Below are 19,994 nucleotides of genomic sequence, written 5' to 3' on the forward strand. Positions count from 1 at the left end.
CTTTGTCATCTGAATGTCAAAAAAAAAAAAAAAAGTACAAGAAAAAGAATTAGAAATGATCCGAAGTGAATGAGTGTTCCTAGCCTAACTAAATCATTACTATGGTTGCTATGATAATGAGTGAGTGAGAGAGAGCGAGAGAGAGAGAGCGCGCGCAGTAACTAGTCTGTATCCAGTAACAGCTGGTGTCGGAGCGTAATGACCTTTTGTCTCCCGGCGGTCAGGTACGAAAAGGGGGGCGGAGATTCAGACGGAGCCGCTTGATAGCGGACTGGTCCCGGCGTCCCGGACAACAAATGGCTGTAGACCGAGAGCGAGATCTAGGTTTCTTTCCTCAGAGCGACTAGTGAGAGCGGTCTACATGCATACATAGGCGAGAGGGGCCAAGTCGTGCTTTATCCTTATTTTTTCCCCCCGTCTGGCAGAAGCATGGGAGAGTCCTGCTGACACCACGGAGAGATACACGCTGAGACCGACTATGGCTGTGGACGGTAAGAGCGCCTTTTCATCCCTAACAAATAGTCCCTACAATATTCCTACAGGGACTTACAGTGTGTCTGTGGCACTCAATAGTGAGTTTACAGTGACCTTATCGTACTTTATGATTTAAAAAAAAAAAAAAAAAAAATATTGTAGCTCCTATGATATTAAGACATAAGACATAAGATTCCTATAGTATTCCTATAGGGACTTGCAGTTGGCCGAGATATTGTTTATTTTAAAATTTATTCCAAGATTGCTACATTAGTTCTTCTTTGCAAGGGCATTTAGAAATCTGCTAAAAGACAGAGAGGATAAAACCCGATAAAACCCGTTTTAAGACAGCAGTGAAGACTGTATAGTCTGTATATATAGGTTCATATGCCTAGTAATAATACTACTGCTATGATTTTGCTCAGTATGATTTTGTAATACTGAGTCTTGCACTGATTTGTATTTTGAACAAAAAGCCTCAGCTTGTCAAGTTGCTTTTGACAGGATTTCAGATGCTGTCAGGATTAAATCAGACTCCACTCTGTTTCTGTGCCAGGTTGACTTCAAGTTGACACAATCCGCTCTCTGACCCATGCAACCAGAAAGTGGTGCTGAAATGGACAGCAACCTAAATGTGGAGTGATTGATTTAATAGTATGAAATGTTTTTAATGTAGATGCCATTGCAGTTAAATAACCTACAAAGTATTTGACTTATGGTAGTGGAGAGAGAATTACAATGAAATTTCAGTGTTTCCATTACATTACCTATTTATATTTAATATCACCCCTCTGCCTTACTTGGATACATTAATCAGCCAAGCAGTAGCCAGCTATGGAATAACAATGAAGAAGCAGCATCCTTTGTTCTTTATTCTTTTGTTTGACTAATGATGGAGAAGAAATTATGTAGACAGCCCAATGCAAACTAGATGAGATACATTTTATGTAGCCTTAACTTGTAACAAAATTCCACTTTATGTGAAGCCTCTAAAATCCCTTTCCCACTTCCCCAGTTTGAGGGCACGACTGGCAACAAGCTAATATGTTGTGCATAGAAACCTCTTGAATATGAGTTTGAGTTGTATTTTGCAGTTTTTGTTGATGTTCCCCTTTCTCTTTCCTGTGCTGTTGGCTGGTGTTATTAGCTAACTAACTTAAGTGAAGCCTAATCAGAGCCCCTCTCCCCTCAAGGGCAATAATATGTGTGAGAGCACCAGTGCAGTGCCAAGTCTGTTTTCCATCTGTCCCTGTCTGCTGAAGCAGGTTAGCTCTTCATTAGCATGGCTGCAGGTAGGACACTCAGCCAGTTATGCATATATGCCTAGTGACACATTGGGCTATCTATAATTAATCCATAGTTTACTTAAGCATCATTAATTTAGTCGGTGCCCGGGGCGTTGACGCCTCCCTGACAGTGTGGTGTGCCACTTAAACTTTAATGAGTGTTGGTCCAAAAAGACAGTGGCACTGTTTGAAGAGACACACACAGGGCTGGATTTTGGGTACAACCAACTACAAGTCTCTCAGGACAAGGGTTCCCCAATTATTTCATATTAACGCCCCTCCAATAGAGGCATGCTAGGCCACAGACCCCCATTTGATAGGATTTTATGTGATGGATCCCCATCTTAGAAGATTTTTTTAAATATTGCATAGTATTTGGTACAGAGCTGGATAACTGTTTATTAGATGGAAGATAACTGTGAAAAAGTTAATCTGTGATCACGATACATATTCCTATATCATTCCCTCACCGCTATTCTCAAATGACTAAATAGAGAAATTAAACTATTCCTCATTTTGCTAGGGGAAGCCGAGGAACCCCTGGGAGTCCGGGAGTCCCTGGACCCCAGTTTGCGAACCACTGTTTTAGGGGCATTTATATATAATAGTTGGCTTTGACTGATAATTTGGGCATTGATTTCCAATGTCAGGAGTTCGCACTGGCATTGTTAGGCAGGCTGTCAGCTGCAGGCCTGTGACGCTACGATTATACAAGGGGTGTGCTGCATTTTAGATGGATAATAGACATTTTTGTCTCATCTTGATGTAAATTGCAGAAAGAATCGCATTCTCTTGCTTGCTGCCTGCCGCACGCTGAGCCATGCCATATAATTATGTTCTCTCCATGTTTCGCTGTTTAGAGTGGATGAAATTTGTCAGACGGCTGCTTAAATCGCCTAACATCTGGCTGTATTGTCATATCTGAGATAAGCAGCCATACAAATGATGCTACTCTGGGCCACTGTATTGTCCAGTGCACATCATCCAGGAGCAGGGATTTTTTTTTCAGGAGAGAGAGAGCAAGAGAGAGAGAGAGAGAGAGAGAGAGAGAGGGGGGGGGGGGGGGGGGGAGAGAGAGAGAGGGAGAGGGAGAGGGGGAGAGGGAGAGGGAGAGGGGAGAGGGAGAGAGAGAGAGAGACAGAGAGAGACAGAGAGAGAGCGCAGCATGGCTCATCCCCTATTTCACCACCAGGAACAGGCATGGGGCAGCCCAGAAGCCAGCCAGGAGCGTGTGTGTGTGTGTGTGTTGCTGTGTGTGTGTGTCCACTCCAAGAGGCAGGCCTGGCTAGCCCAGCAGGCAGGATATTCAAAGAGACTGGCTGGTGCGGAGAATGCCAGGGTGGCTTCCATCCATTCCGTATACTGCTGATACACACACCCACACACACACACACAAAAAGAAAGAAACAAGAAGCGTTCACACCTCAACCTGACAGGCCCACATAGAGCAGAGACAGGCACACAGCTGGGTCGGAATCCAAAAACAACCCCTTTATCCATCTATAGCCTCAACCCCGCTTCTCTCGGTGCCTTTGGGTAGACAGTCAGCTCTAGCAGGGTGGACGCTGTCTATCCGCTGCCTGCTTCAAGATGGACAGATGTGGAGAAGTGTGTGTAGGCTAGATGTCTCCAGTAGATCAAATAGGATTTTCTCCCTAAGAGGACACACAAATGAAAATTTGTTCTGAGATGAGTTCTTCACCACTCGAAAAAACTGATGCGTACTTCGACAAAATTACTACTGGCATGAGAGTCAAGCATATTATGGGTTTCTTGTTTGTTTACACAATAGTTATGTTTTTGAGGATAGAATGATCTGTGTTTTTGAAATGTTGACTGATGAATTTCAGGAAGCAAAATAGTTCAAATGGATGTATAGCATTTTAGAGACCTTTCCAAACAGTTGTATGCTGCATCTCTTCCTACTAATTGTTCCGTGTTGATCTAGCCGTTTGCACAGCCTGGGAGCAGTTAACCCTGCAGACCGTGGCTAAAGGCCTAACCCTTTCCTCAAAACCCCGACGGCCACAACACACACTTTCTGGACTGATCAAATCACACAGTCGTGTGCTCATTCAACTGTGTAATAATGCCTCTTCCAGTAGGGCACTCCTCCTGCTTTTCCACAGGATTCCGGTCTGTGTGTGAGCATGTGTGTGTTTGTGTGAACATGTAGATGAAGCAGGAGGAGAGCCAGCACCCCAGTGGGGGGTGGGGGTGGGGGGGTAGTGGTGGGGGGGTGTTAGCTTTACACAGACAAATACACCCTTTGTTGTTTCCTGGCTTGTGTGACGTTGCCTGCAGGAGACACTGTCCATTTGCCGCCTTTTGCTGTTGGAGGCAAATGTGTTTTTGGCTTCTGTAGTAAAGTAATATCTATGGTAATAGTCTGCTTCTGGATTTAACCCTCTCAGTCACAATGACATGGGATTACACTTGAGCTAGATATTGTGTGTGAGACAGAGAGAGAGAGAGAGAGACAGACAGACAGAGAGAGAGAAAGAGAGAGAGAGAGAGAGAGAGAGAGAGAGAGAGTTGTTAACCTCTTTCCCCCTGTCCATCATCATCCTCTACTCTCTCACAGCAGGGTGAATGTTATTCATTATGACTGGTGTTTTGTCTATGTTATGTTGCCTGGAGAATCCTCTTAAACACCCCCCCCCCCCCCCCCCCCCCCCCCCACACACACACACACACACACACACACACACACAGACCATCCTGTCATCCATTATCAACTCTGTGACCCACCCCAGCTCTGCAGCTGTACTGGCCTGATATATGGCCTGGATAGAGGATGCACAGAGAGAGGAATAAAGACAAAATAGAGAGAGAGAGAGGGAGGAGAGAGAATGTGTTTGTCAAGAACGGTGACGTGTCTGAAATTCCAAAAATCTACTGAAAAGGGTCCAGAATGGAAGGAAAAGTGCCCATAAATCACTCCCTCAATTGATAGGCACGTTAAGCAGCAACTCATGCATAATATCTCAAGGCTAGTGCACTTTTAACCACTGCAGTGCTCACTGTAATAGTAATCTAAAAAATCAATTTCAAAACGCTTTACAAAGGAATAAATAAAAAGAAAGAGATGAGTTCCTCTGCAACAGGTCATCCATCTTTTTTCCCCTCCCTCGGATATCCAGTAGAGAGCCTGCGTTGACTGAGGAAAACATTCTGAATGACCTATTACTCTAATGGATGTGTCAGTAGTCCTTAGCCCATCCACATGACAGACTAGTTTGACCTCTGAGTTAGAGACGGGGGGTGGAGGGCAGAGGATGATTCAGTAGGTAAACATTTACACACTGGTCCCATGGGCCTCTCACACATTGATTAAGCGCTGAAAGAGGAGAGTCTAGTTCAATATTAAACACACACTATAGAAAAAGCGTTGTGGATTTGGGATTGTGTGTATACGTGTGTGTCTGCGTTCATGTGTCAGCGACAGGAGTGACGGACATTTTTAAGTGCTGCGAGCAGTTGTGTTAAGACATGGTTGGGATTGGGATAATTGTGCGGGAGGAGGCTGCGTTCTGGGCGTCCCACTTCAACCGTCTCATCCAGTCCGCCCTCACTGCAACCTTCCCGTCCCGCTAATTTCTCCCGAAGTGACAAGGCCTCGCCGTTCTGGTCTGACGGCCTCATCCCGGGTCCGACTTTCTCACCCCTCCTCCCGGCTTCCCTTCCTCCTTCCTCTTCCTCCTTCCTCTTCCTCCACCTGAATTAGAGTGCGCACAGGCCCATATCCAATTTCTCTCCTTTAATTAGCCTTCTGCAAAGGGAAAAGGAGCAAGGGAGAGGGGCTGAAAGGGTGGAGAGCGATTAAAAAGGGAGATTTAATTTTTCTGAAGGTTTACACTAATTAGGTGTAATTTCATACAGGGGTTGCATCCCTCACGTACCACACTGCCATTACTTACCGACTTAATACACATAAACTCAATCTCTGTCTCTCTCTCTCTCCCTCTCTCCCTCGCTGTATCTTTCCTTCATAATCACACACACACACCCAATCAATGTAATCAATGTGTTTCCGCCCCTCAGATAGGGCAGTCGTGCATTGTTATTTTAGATCATAATTATGTCAGTGGAATTGTTATGACACAATTTACCATTTATCCAATGTGACTATAATGAATATTGTCTATTGTTGCTGCCCATCATCACCATCTGTCCTGAGAAAATGAGATGGCACCAAACGCGATGAGGCCACGTTCCACTAATATCCCCGTGTCCTCCAACTCATCCTTGGCCAGATGTCTTTCAGCCCGCAGCCTCAAGGACAGACGCCGACCTTTTCCCCCGGTCGCTATCCCCGCCATTAGAATCAGCTAAACAAACAGTCTAATTAAGTGTGGCCTTGTGTGATAGGCTAAGCTCGGAGCTTTTCACTCCTTGTTAATAGGCCGGCCTGCCCCTCCTACAAAGTGCTGGGGGTCAGTGGGGCCTGTGGTGCAGATTGCCCATTAAAACAAATGGCTAATGGCTTCAGCTACACCCTAACAAGATAGACATCCTGGCACACTCAGGAGCACAAGTCACGTTCATCCACCCGAAAAGCAATTACATTGCCACTCGCAATCCAGCACTATGATCTGTGGCAAGTTAGGTCTGCATGTAAGATGGTTTTTATGCACATATAAAACTGATACGCATTTGAGTATATGTGTGTGCGTGTGTGCGTGTGTGTGTGTGCGTGTGACTTTGAAAATGAACATGTGTTAGACTTGTTCCACCCATCGGTCATACACCTCCCAAAAATAGAAATCAATTTTGCTAACTGTCTATCCTCCCCTCTTATCAGCCTTTAAGCTATTCCCCTTTCTCTCTGCTCCCTCTCTCTTGCTGCTCCCCAGCCTATATTTCACACTGTTTTTATTCGTCCTACCTCCACACCGCTCACCTTCAGTTGCATTCATACTTCTCTGTCCCTCCCTCTAATCTACTCTCTCGCTCTCTCTCTCTGTGTCTCTCCCTCTCCGCCTCTCTTTCTCTGTCCCCTGATGTGGGCTGTAATAGTGTCCTGTGAATATACAGCTCTGACAGAGAGTATGGCCTCCTCTGGCTGTCACAGTGCAGCTCGAATGGGCCCTCAATTTACCGTGTCAATAGGCAGCCAAGTGTCAGCGTGTCGGCTCCACCGCCGAGGTGGGGAGGGAGGGAGGGAGGGGGGGGGGGCTGTTTAAATGCAGCTCAACTCCCTCTGACTCCCAGCTCTCTAACTTTAACCTCTGGAACTACCATCCTCCCCACTTCAACCCGTTTTAAACAGCTTCTTTCCAACTGCCATACGAACTCTGAACTCCCTCTGACAATTCCATTATGTCTATGCTGTGTCTATGATGTTTTGTTTCATATTCAGTTATCTATTACTATGGCCATGAAACGTTGTGCAATATATGTTATGTTTACTGTACTGTGATGTGGGTCCTGTACTGTATATTGTACTGATTGTATGTTGTACAGATGTTTTTATGTTTTTATGTTGGAACCTTGCTTAATGTATTGAAAACAAATTCCACCCGCCTGGCTGTGTGGTCATTAAGAATCTAATCTAATCTAATCTAATCTAATCTAATCTAATCTAATCTAATCTAATCTAATCTTTCCCACATTTTCTCACACTGTTGCCGCATTTGTTTTTCACATTCCCTCTCCGCTGCACTTCGCGCTGAACTCCTGTGTTTTTTTTATTCTTACCTCCATCTCACCCTCTGATGCTTCTCCATTATCCCTCTCTCTCTCTCACTCTCTCTCTCTCTCTCTCTCACTCTCTCACTCTCTCTCTCTCTCTCTCTCCCTCTCCCTCTCTCTGTGGACAAATAGACCATAAACCAGAGGATATTTCGAAAGCTGTCTCTCTCTCTCAAGCAGTCAACTGGATCTGTTTTGTTGTTCCTCTCTCCCGTTCTCGCGCTCCCTTCCCTTCGCTCTCTCTCTTCTCATCCCCCTATGGTCTCTCTCTGGAGTGGCATTAAAAAAAGCCCCTCACCAATCACGTCAGTCCCACAAATCCCATGCATACTGATTGAACATGTGAGTTTTTCACTTGACAAACTTTTCCCTTTTCCCTCCCACGCTCACTGAGCCCAGGGGAGACTGGCTGAGATATGAAAGAGCCATATGGCACAAGCATGAAATGCCTCCTTCATGTCTGTACATTAAGCCCATTGCAAACACATACTGTATACATTTGTAATGTAACATTGATGTTTGTGAGTAGTTTCATGTGACATACAGTGTGTGTGTGTGTGTGTGTGTGTGTGTGGCTACATATATCTGATTTGCTGCCTCCAGCCACAAATGAGAATGATTTTCTTAATGTAGTAACCCAGAAAATGCCCTGAAGGTTGAATAGAGGAAATCCTTTTAAGCCTAAATGTAAGCCAATACCTACTGTGATTCTCGCCGACTTCCCATTAAAGGATTCATTCTCAGCATCAGATTGAGGCCAAATAGGCAGATGTGACAGTCAATCTCTCTTGTTATCCAACTCCCACAAATCATATTTAAGATGTCGATATTATAAAGGATTTTTATTTTAATCTGTTTGGATCTCAGCTCAGCTCTGGCATTAATGTTTACTCTTCCTCTTAGATTCTCTCTCTCCATCTCTCCTCTCCTTTTCTCTCTCTGTGATATCTGTTTGTCTCTTTTCCCCTCCCCTCCTTTGTATTTGTGGTTGTTTTGATCCTTTACTTTTGTCCTTCCTTATGTCATCTGCCATTTGGAAAACTAGCCGTGACTCTGTGCACTCCTTTTAGTACAATAAGACTCTCTCTCTCTCTCTCTCTCTGCCCCCCCCCCTCTCTCTCTCTCTTGCTCTCTCCTGACTGCCTGCACCCTTTTAACCTGATTTTGCTGAAATCCTCTGAGAGCATGCTGCTGGTGTACCTTATCCTATAGATTAGGAGGGATTTGTCCTGTAAGAGTGGGAGACGGAGGCAGGGAGATGTGGCTGCCTAAGCGCTCTACTGGCCACAGTGACTGTAGGATTGAAAGGCAGTAATATCTTGCCGCGATAGAGCCATGTATCTTTTGACTCTGCACGAGCACCTGGGGCTTTGTCAGACTTGTGCAGAGCTTGACAGTTGCTTTAAGGGATAAGCAGCCATCAGTTTGTCAGAGTCCCCATATATCGCCCTAAAAAAAAACGCCCATTCCCTCTCATTCCACTTCATCTGGCTTCGCCGTGTCCCCCAGTCCTGTCCTGATGCTTTTCTAGAGTTTTGCCATGGAAATAGATGTTACGTCAAACTTGGAATGACAGACGTTTAGGTAGAAGCAAGACCAAACTGTTGTCGCGGGAGTCAGCCGAGGTTGCAGGGCTGTCAGTCAGAGTTAGCGGGGGCGGGCTCTAAGCTGTCATCCCAGCGCTCCGGTCTCGCCCTACATATCAGGTCGCTGGTGCGCTGCATGCTGTGGGTCTTGGCAGGAGCACACATACACACACACACACACACACATACATACATAGACAGACACGCACGTCTACACACATAGCTCAGACTATATGCACGCACGTGTGCACACACATACGCACTTGCACTGGCACGCTGAGTCACTGACTGTGGCACAGAGACAGGATTTTCAGCTGCGATGTCAGGGAATGAAAAGCGACTCTGGTCACGTGTTAAGTTCGCAAGAAACTCTGTGTCTTCAATAGATGGAAGAACAGCTTTTCAAAGAGGGTAGCCAGATCAGAGACAGATCTTTTGAATGCTGAAACTTTCTGAACTGCAGTGACCGGAGCGGAAAGAGCAGTCACTGTACTGTCTGCGGTAAAGGGATATGGGGGTGGGTGGGAGCTGAGGTGCACCTAATTTGGCTGAAAGTGAAATAATTGAGGGTTGGATAATAAAGCTCTTCTCCCTTGTCCTCTCTCATTTAAAGTGAAAATGGCCCACAATCAGCCAATGCATTAATATGAGTGGATGTGATGGCAGAGGGGATGTGTGTGTGTGTGTGTGTGTGTGTGTGTGTGTGTGTGTGTGTGAGAGAGAGAGAGAGAGAAAGCAGGGTCGCTCACGCATGTGTTATTAATGCCCCATCGTTAACATGATGTGTCTGGGGGATAATTGGAGTGTGTTTAAGTTTGCGTGTGTGTGTGTGTGTGTGTGTGTGTGTGTGTGTGTGTGTGTGTGTGTGTGTGTGTGTGCGTGTGTGTGCGTGTGATTGTCTGTGATGTCTGAGTAGCTGGGTGATAATAAGGAAATGGTTCAGCGAAGTGGAAGAGAGAGAAAGAACGAGAGAGCTGGTTTGGCTCTGCGATGTTGGAGCGGAATTACTGAAATAGCTGTGGCACACATCATGAGAGGTGGCAGTGTCAGCGTTAACAAGCAAACACTCACACACACGCACAAAACACACACACACACACACACACACACACACACACACACAGAGACTGAGGTTAATTAATTGGTAGGCTTCCGAGAGGAGCCCAAAGCATTCTCTACTTTACCATACTATATGAAACATTTGGTATCATTAGAAGTCAACATTCGGGGCGTTAGTAATAGACTGCTAATAGAGTATGAAAACTTGACAGTGATGGGACGCTATGATGTAGTTGCTACAGAGGAATCAGCTAGCTACACTGACCTTTACTAGCTATTCTTTTTTAAGAGAGTTACTTCTGAGCTCCATATTGTAGCTGTGGATGCTAGCCAATCCAATTACACTAATAAGTTGAAACACTGAGATTGGTAGGCAATCTAATTCACAGCTGAAAAACACCCACAGAAACGCATTCATTAGGCGCTACTTCTTTATGGAATCACAGAGGGAGGATGAGCTGTAAATGTTATTTGTCTGCTTATGATGTGGTTTGAATTAATCTCAGGCTTGCCACTGGGATAGGAGGAGAAATTCAGTTGTAGACGACGGCTAGAAACACAGTACAGTCTGTTCGCTACAGTGTTTAGTCGGAAAGGCAAGGCAAGGAAGTCATGAAGAAATGAGAAATGGAGAGAGAGGGGGAGGAGAGCGGAGAATGAAAGACAGTGTGAGTGTGTTTGCAGGGTAGAGGATTGAGGGGGTAACGGAAAGGGAAGTAGAAGGGTTCCCTCGGGATCTTTTGGCCTGGACAAGAAGCTCCTGCCGGGACTTTATGTGTATTGATGTGTGTGTATTTGTCTGTATGTGTGCATAAGGATACAAAGCGCCTTGCTTTGATTCTCTTCCCCGTTTTATCCCAAACTGCCCGCTTTGTGCCCACTGCTGTCTGCTGTGTTACCTGGGTCCCTGAGAGCCTCGGGAAAGTGTGTGTGTGTGTGTGAGTGAGAATGTGTGTGTGTGTGTGTGTGGAGGAGGAGAGGTAATTGGCATGTCCATCTTACTGAAAGGCCCTGGCGAAGTGGCAGTGCAGGAGTGGAGCTGATAACATGGCAATTAAGCTGGGAGAGAAAGGCCCCCAATCAGCGCAGCATGCTACAGAGACCCCATAGAGACAGGTGGGATGAGGGGGGAGAGAAGAGTGGAACCGGATAGAAAGAGGGGCAGAATGGAGGAGCACCCCCAGGTGTGAGCTAATTTGTCTCGCTGTTAGACTGAAAACAAGGAAGCTCCTCAAGGGCTTGTACCAAACATGGCTGACTGTATTGTGCACGCATCCCATTCACTCCGCCACAGAAGACACCTGCTGCTGCTGCTGCTGCTGCTGCTGCCGAGAAATAAGAAGTTTCCGTCGCATGCTTCTCCTTGTTAATTCAGCTCAAACTGCACACTTTAAAAGGAGTACAGTGCCGGCAAAGTTTACGCCTGGAGAGACAGTCGGGCGTACAACTTCTGTTGCTTGTTGAAATGATCTGTGGAATGTGTGGAAGAAATAGCGCCGTGTTATTTTGTACGCGTCTGTTTTCTAGTTTTCTGCCAATGGCAACGCTGCGGTTCTCCACTCAGACATCTCTTCACCTGTCCCAGTAGTGTTACCTAAGCCTCCTTGCGCGGCCCCCTGCCACAACTTTTGCATCTTTTACCCACCTTTCTTCTCCTTTCTTTCCCCTGTGGGAGAGATTAGAGGCAGCCTCCTGGATCACATCACAGAGGAGCACAACAAACTCCACAAACTTCAAAGCTCTGGGTTATATTTTAGTTGCCTGACAGAAATACCCCCTACCCTCACACACACACACACACACACACACACACACACACACACACACACCCCTGCCGTGTTGCTGTTTCTAATCATTCATGCTGCTTACGAACCTACAACTAACTCCCTGTCTGCCATTTTCATTCTCCCCCCGTCTATCTCTGTCTCCACTTCATTGGCACATTCTCCCGCCTCTCTCCCCTGCGCTCGCTCTCTGTTTACCTCTCAGCTTCTGCAGTGCAACTTTTATCTTTTTTTTTTCACCAGCTCTCCACCCATACTATAAGCCTATTTCCTCCTCTTTTTCATTCCTCTTTATCTTCTTTTATCCCCTCATCCGGCTCTCTTTGTGTGGATCCGTGGATGGGGTAGAGCAGATTATCACCTAACTCTCACAACGGTCATTTATTCACTTCTTTGTTTGCAAACCCCTTGGTATTCAATAACCTTTGTGTTTGTGTGTGTGTGTGTGTGTGAGAGAGCGTGCATGTGTGTGCATGTGTGTGTGTGTCTGTGTCTACATGTTTGTTATTGACCAGTTGTTATTTTTGCTACACTACATTGCTCAGACATTTAGAATATAATATAGCAATATATAAGGAGATCTATGAACATTGACTGGTTACGAATGAACACACACACACACACACGCACACACACAAAGTAGGGTACTCTCGTGATGGTCAGGGCTTAAGGACACTCAATAAAGTATTGACTGCTGGACCCCTCCACATCCCATTCTCTTTACCAGGGCAAAGCAGGAGAGCGCCATATCGATTTACAGACCACATGCGACTGTCACAATGAACTGTAGTCCATTTTCATCACCGCATGCTGCTGTGTGTGTGTGTGTGTGTGTGTGTGTGTGTGTGTGTGTGTTTTGGAGGACTGACCGTGCAGTTCTACACAGTGTTCCTCTGTATGACTGCTCTCTGTCCAGCTATAACCCACACGGATCACAGTCGTCTCCTTCTGGAAATATGTAAAGAGCTCTAAAGCGTTGGAGCTGGTTCCTCCATGATCAGCAGACAGAGTGTGGTGGATCCTTGCCGGACGGCCTTGCAGGCCATCACTGAAGGTATTTGTGTCGTCAACCCAAGAAACCAGGATGTTCAGTACCGTACTGGTTTGATTCCAGCTTAGAATCATTTAGCACAGTAATTCTTGTTTGCTTGTTCACTTGAGAGTTCATTTACTGACCATCTGGCTTATGGCTCTTGGTTCTAAAGGATTGGCTTCTATTTAATTTGAAATGAAATAAGCATAGATGTTGTTTCTGTGGTACCCTTTTTCCTGAAGGTAAGGGTGCTGAACGTGTGCCTTTGCTAGGGTTGTTTTGGTACTCAGTTAAAATGGAACCAGCGTGTTTCTGTTTCTGAGGTCTAATATGTTGTTGTACCCAAACATAATAATTAATCCACTCAGACAGAACATTTTGCCATTCAGGAGCAAAATAAACAAGTATTGAACACTTAAAAAGCCAATCTTGTCTGAGCTGAGAAATGATGTGCTTCTATTCATTTCATCCCCACCCCACCCCCATCATTTTCGATGCTTTAGTGCAATACAGTGGAGGACTCTCTTTAGGACAGACAATCTGTTAAGACATTTTAGATCATTACTGTGTATTGAGAGTTGGAAGCTGAAGAATAGTGTGCTACAATTGTGTGACAGCTACAATGACACATTCTCTCCATTTTTACCATAGGGATTGAAACATCCTAATTGTTGAATCATGAATCTGCATTTCCAAAGACAAAACTTTAGGAGAGGACGCCGTGTCGAATCAATAATTTTACACTGCATCTCTCTTTTCTCTCTTTTATTTGACCTTTCACAATATCAAATTATTCAACCAATCAGACAGGATACAATTTAGTGTAACCTTTTTAATGTCTGCTTGTGGATACCACTGCTATGTGAATTAAAAGCGTTTAAACATGCATTAAGTTATGCTTTGCCTGCTTGACCTTTTAATGCAATTTCCCCATTCCGCGCTTTATCTCATCTGATGTCTCGATCCATTTCAAAGTCCCAGCATGACTAATTTGGATGGATCTGTCACAGGTTCATGAGCTATGAATGATAACAGCCTAGTGGCTGAGTGATCATCTGAACACCACGCCAACCAGCCAATAATATTAATATAATATATCAAGATCATGCAAATGCATAGAGATGTTTGATGTATGCACACACACGCACACCCACTCATATATTGCCACTGAAGACCTCAGGCACTTCATTTCCTCATTGTAAAGACACTGATGCTTTTTAAATACAGCTCCACTATGATTATGCAACGGTTTCATTACGCAAGTAGATCTAATTAGAGCTTGTGTTGGTCATCCATATGTGGATGGGAGCAGCAGTGTCAGGCTGGGACTGGTTAGATTACTAGACGTGGATTCTGTAGTTTGAACACCCAGAATCCCTAATTCCCCAACATTGTGTGCCTCAAGAAATTCAAGTTGCTCTTCTCTTAATTGGCATCCATGTGTGAATTGGATGATTGGATAAAATTCATAAGCCATGGCATTCCCCACTGCATTGCCCCTGTTGGAGAGGGATCTGTTAAAAGTCTGAGGTTTTGGTTGCAGTACAAGTAGAGATTTTGCTTCCCTTATGTCTGCCGGTGAAATGTATTGTTTAGAGAACCATGAGTGATCTTGTCTGTCCCCTCCCATCCCATTACTCCATCCCATCCCCTCTCCTTCTCCTCTTCCTCATCCTCCCTCTCCCCGCTTCTCTCCGTTGACATTCATTCCAGGGCGGCCCTGAATTATCGATTGTCATTGAGATTTAATCCGTCCCCGCATGTCATCATATAAGAGCTGTGAGGGCTCGGCGGTGAAACAGGCGGGGGGCGGCGGGGGGGGGGGGGGGGGGGGGGGCAAAAGGTATGCTCCCTACCATGACCTCCTCATCTCCTCAGCACTGTCTTTCCCTTCATCTCCTCATGCAATGTATCCCTCTCTGCTCTGACGCTTCATTTTCTGTGTATTCTCTCTTCTCTCACTTGTCATCCGCCTTATTCCTCTGTCCTTCTATTCCTTCTTTTACCCTGGCCTTCACCCCTTCATCCTCTTAGGAGGGCAAGACCATGTCAGACCCCTGTATCCCATCCCTTCATCTGTGTCATTCTTCCTTTTTATCCTCTCATGTGAAACATGTAGTGAGTGCCTGTGACCCTGGGTGGATATGACAGCCAGCGGCCTAGGGTGGAGGAGTTACCCACAGCTATCGGATTGTGTCTGTGTCTATGTGTGTGTGTGTGTGCGTACATGTGTGTACGTGTGCGTGTTATCTAAAGTGATCTGTAATTGTATGTTCTCTGACACAGTGAGGGATAATCAATAGGTCTGTCTGTCTCTGTGGAAGTGTGGTGGAGGCGGAGGCGGCCCTAGAGGAGAGTGACAGCAGGAATAAAAGCCATCCTTTCCTCAACACTGGACCTTCCAGTCTTTACACACACAGCACCGCCTACAGAGAGGAAGCCAAGGTCGGCCTGGCATTTCTCATACTGGCCTTTCCCGCACTGTGCTCTCTGCTCTCAGGGTGCAGATGGACTACTACAGCGACAGGCAGAGTTATAACTGAAATGCCAACTCCACCTGCGCTCTCACTTGCATTGTGAGCCATTGTTGCCCTGCAGTTTGAATCCTGAATTCAGCCTCCACATGGGCCGTGTTTGCACACATACATTTTGCGGCTTTATTCAGATCCACTGGCCTAAACAAAAGCTGACAGGCATTATACAGATGCGAGTCCTCATGTTGGCATTGCGAGTGTTAGTCACATTCACAATATGCATGAGCATGCAAGCGCACGCACGTGTCGATGAGAAAGTTGACGTGTTGATGTCCTCAGTCAGTCTGCATTGTGGACGGTCATTGTTTTCTCCTGTTTTCCTATCTTTGTGTTCCCGTGACACTGATAGCTTGTGAATGGTAAACCTCAGCCGCAGCCTTTGCAACAATGTCTCATGTCAGAGTGGATAATGGACTGCAATGCATCATGGGAAAAACCCCCGGGGTCCTGAGTTTTATATTTATATTTTCAGCTGCAACCAGATTCCGCTCTTTCCCCCTGCTCTTTCAAAATGGAGTAATTTCATGGCTCATTCCTAGGGTTAGGACCAGGTCTGCGGAGTGGAAGAGTGGTAAATACCCTATTGCTTTACCACCAGCATATTATAGGAGCAGCAAATCTGGATCATTGGTAGATGTACTAGACGTAGTGGGAGTTAGCAGCACATGTTGGTCTGTTAGATGCTATATTTAGGTTCAGGTTTAATGTGTTATATAGGCACGAAATCACTGCAAGATGAAGTTTTGGCCCCTTGCAGATTACAGAGGAATGTGGATGATTGGGATTTTTTTTTTCTCTCTCCCCTTTCATATATAACTTGGACTGCAAATAGAAATTTTATCTTTGAGTTGAATAAGAGGTGCTCGGTGGGAAGGGGGCTGATGCCAATATCATGCTGCTGAAATACACCATGGTGCCCTCTCTATGGTGCCTGAAATATCTTGGCTTAGCTAGACCACTTCCTCATCCTCCATGCAAGAGAAAAGACACACACATACACACACACACACACACACACACACACACACACACACACACACACAAAAACACACGCACACACATTGAAGTTGGCGCCAAGGTTATAAAGGTCAAATCGAACTTCTACAAAACACCCTACACAGCGAAATAGTCCACATGGACTAATTTAGAATGTTCTCTTTTGGAGGCAAATGAGTAATGTCCAGTGATGCCATGTTAATCTACTGTGGGATTTGGCTTGGAACGACCTTCCAGGGTGCAATACCTAACAGCTTAATTACCTTTTCAAAAGGGAATACCTCAGAGATTTAGCAGCCTCTCTCCACAGCAGATATGCTGCTCAGTCAAGGGGAGGTGATATGAGGTTACACTTCACTGGGCTGAGTTGTATTGACCTACCTAGCTTCTAGACACACACACACACACACACACCCCTTCTCATCCACTTTGACTATGTCTGATACTTTGCCCTTGACTCTTGTACCCCTTACTTTTACCTCCAACAGTTCTCTCTGTCTCTCCCTCTCCCTGCCTCTCCCTCTCTCTCTCTCTCTCTCTCTCTCTCTCTCTCTCTGTGTGAGCCTGGAGTTACAGATGCCTGAGCTTTTAAGTGCACTGCATCAGGGGCCATTAGGCATCCTATATCTTTTTCATTCGCTGACTGTAACTCAGAAGAAACATAACATGCATCTCGCTTTCCATCCTGCCTCCCTCCATCATCCCTCCTCTTCCCCTCCCCTCCCCTCCTTCGAGGTGATAAAAGTCATGGGAAGGGCAGCCACACATGATACAACACCAGTTAGTGAGAAAGACGGGAGAGCAGAGATTTGGCGGTTGTCCAGGCTGGTCAAATGCATATTCAGGCAGACGGGGAAAGGCGACACACAAACCCCTCCTGCTGAATTATTAGGACGGTGATCCCTCCTGAACAACACAAAGAACCATTTGACAGCGGAACACACAAGATCTCACAGCTAAATCCTCTCATTTAGTCTCTTTAAGAAAACATTGTATGCATTTTTTAAAAAAAAGCCTTGTGACTCCCTTAAAGCACCCGCCAGCGGAGGCATACGTTGCGCTGTCATTTCGAATGAGATGTCGATTGGAAGGTATGGATATTTAATCACTTTTGGCTGATTTTAAATTCTTAGTCAATCCCGAGCCAGGAGGTTAAGCTGACCAAGTCCATTAAAGCTTGCAGAATGAGCGCTTTGTCTTTGTTTTATGACTGCTGGAGGTGGAGGTTCTGATGATGTGGCAGGGATTGAGACCCAAGTGGAACCGTAAAGTCATGATGGTGCACTTCTTCATCTGAAAAGTGATGTCGAAAGAGTAGAGTGCTCTATGTGTAACGGTAAAGCTGTGTCTTTAACAGCTTGTGAAATGAAGCCGTTTTGTGGCCTATTAGTGCGTCTCCCTGCCTTCTTGCTGTTGCTCTTTTACCTCGCTGCAGTTTGATCAGTTTACTGTCAGTTTGCATGGATCTAGTTTTAATTTTCAGCACCGCCCTATCTCTCTCTCTCTCTCTCTCTCTCTCTCTCTCTCTCTCTCTCTCTCTCTCTCTCTCTCTCTCTCGCTCTCATCTCTGTCTGACTGGCAGGTCTTTAGGGTTGCGAGGCGCTTAGCTTCCCACGTTCTCTCCTCCTGTCTCCTCCCTCTCAGTTTGATTGGCAGTAATTAGATCAGGGCTGGGCTTGGTTTGTCCTGACGACCCCGAGGACCTGACAGCCAAAGAGAGAGAGAGAGAGAGAGAGAGAGAGATAAAGAGAGAAAGCGAAAAGATGCAAAAAATACAGAAGTGACAACGTATGGAGAGAGGAGGAAAGCGGGAGTGAAGAGCGAGACAGGAGAGCAGAGAGAGAGAGAGGGATGTGGAGGGAGACAGGCTGGAAGAGGTTACACATCAATGCATCCTGACAGGCCTTTCTTCTCTTTAGTCCTCTCTCTCTCTTTTTCATTCCTCCATCATGGCTGTGTGAACTCTGTATTCCCCGCTGCTCATTGAACAGTCTTCTGGGTTGAGAAAAAGTGTTTTGGGTTTTTTTTTTTTTTTTTTTTTCTCCTCTCATCTGCAGCCAGGTGTTTCCCACAAGCCTCAGCTGTCATGTACCTCTCCGGTGGTCTGGCTTTCCTCGGCGGCGTTCAGCAGACAAAATGTTGTGCAATCTTAAAATGGGAATCACCCAGGAAGGCTTGTTTTCCCTTGTTGACAGACAGGATGACGGCTTTTTTTTGTTTGTTTGTATGCTTTTTACTTTCACGCATTTTTGACAGCTTACATCTTAGTAAATACTTTACACCTGCTACCTCTACCAATTCTACATTTATTCATTTAGCTGGTTGACTAACACAAATCAACCGGGATGGATTTTTTTTTGTCAGTAGTGCACTTTCTCTCTCATCCATCCCTCATTTTGGCTGCTGCAATATAGTTTTTTTGAAGGGGCATAGAACTAGCAGAAAGCAGCAATAATTGCAATGTTTTTCTTATTAGGTGGAATTAGCGTGATCCCATTATGTCAGGTAAGAGGTTAAATAGGAATATACAGTGTGATATTGGGGGGCAAAAACAGTCACTTCACTCCCAGAAAGCAATATAATAAATAGGCAAATGGATGAACACATTCATAACACTTTATATAACTTAACATACTTTTTTGCAAGAGTGTTCAAATAAAGCCAATCTCTATTTTCTTTCTATCTGGTCCCAAAGGAGTTCTGAAAAGAATGGAAAAAGAAATTAAAGATTTATTCATGGGAGATGAAATGAAAGACAGACTTTTCTGGAAGAACGTTCTGTCATTGTTCTGTTATAAAGAGAGTTTTTTTTTGTATTAAAAAGCAATGAATGCAACATTTATTGTGCCTTGTTCCACTTTTCGCTCTATCCTCAGCAATTCTCTCTGTCTCTCTCTCTTTCTCTCTACCTCTGCTTCTCTCACACACTCTCTCCCTTGCCCTCTTCTTCACCCGCTCTTTTTCATTCTTTCCCTCCTATTGTGGTTGACCCGTGTGCATCTTTTATCATTCATTAAATATTTTGTACTTGGCAAGTTTTTTCTGTCGTAAATCACATTAGCGATACCTGAAGTGCTTAGCTGAGGCTGCTGTCAGGGAGCGAGAGATGTGCCGAAAGAAAAGACTGAGGGAGTCAGACGGAGGAAGAAAAGGAGGGTCTTTGGAGTTTGTTCTTAGGGGGAAATCTACCTATAAACACAATTTGCATATTATATTCCTGAGATCTTAAATTGATCTCTCTTCATCAGAACTCTCTTAAAGCTAGAAATGAGAGAAGCATGACTCAAATGGCATTGGGATACACAACTTGGAGAATAACTTTACGAACAGAATAGAATGTTTGACATGTTACATTTAAATTAAATTTAATATAGTGTTTGTTAACAGTTGTGGACCGGAAAATGTGCCCATATCCCCACAAAGGCTCCTGTCATTGTGTCCACAGAGTTCGTCTCCTGTTCACCTCCATGATTTGAGTCTTGTTTCTTGGTTTGTGAAGCTCTCTTGTTTCTAGTTACTCCATACTCACAAAATCATCCACAATCATC

At 45.1% G+C, this 19,994-nt stretch overlaps 1 protein-coding gene across 1 annotated transcript in view; it reads left to right on the forward strand.

The window, feature by feature from the left end:
* The first annotated feature begins 430 nt into the window (after positions 1-430).
* Positions 431-19,994, forward strand: part of LOC139911739 (sterile alpha motif domain-containing protein 10) — a 42,106-nt gene continuing 22,542 nt past the window's right edge. Inside the window, exon 1 of the mRNA XM_071899342.2 lies at positions 431-491. Within this exon, the coding sequence (XP_071755443.2) occupies positions 479-491 (13 nt within the window). The 5' untranslated portion in view covers positions 431-478. The remainder of the gene's footprint in view (positions 492-19,994) is intronic.

Source organism: Centroberyx gerrardi, chromosome 14, assembly GCF_048128805.1.
Source record: "Centroberyx gerrardi isolate f3 chromosome 14, fCenGer3.hap1.cur.20231027, whole genome shotgun sequence".
Lineage (NCBI taxonomy): Eukaryota > Metazoa > Chordata > Actinopteri > Beryciformes > Berycidae > Centroberyx > Centroberyx gerrardi.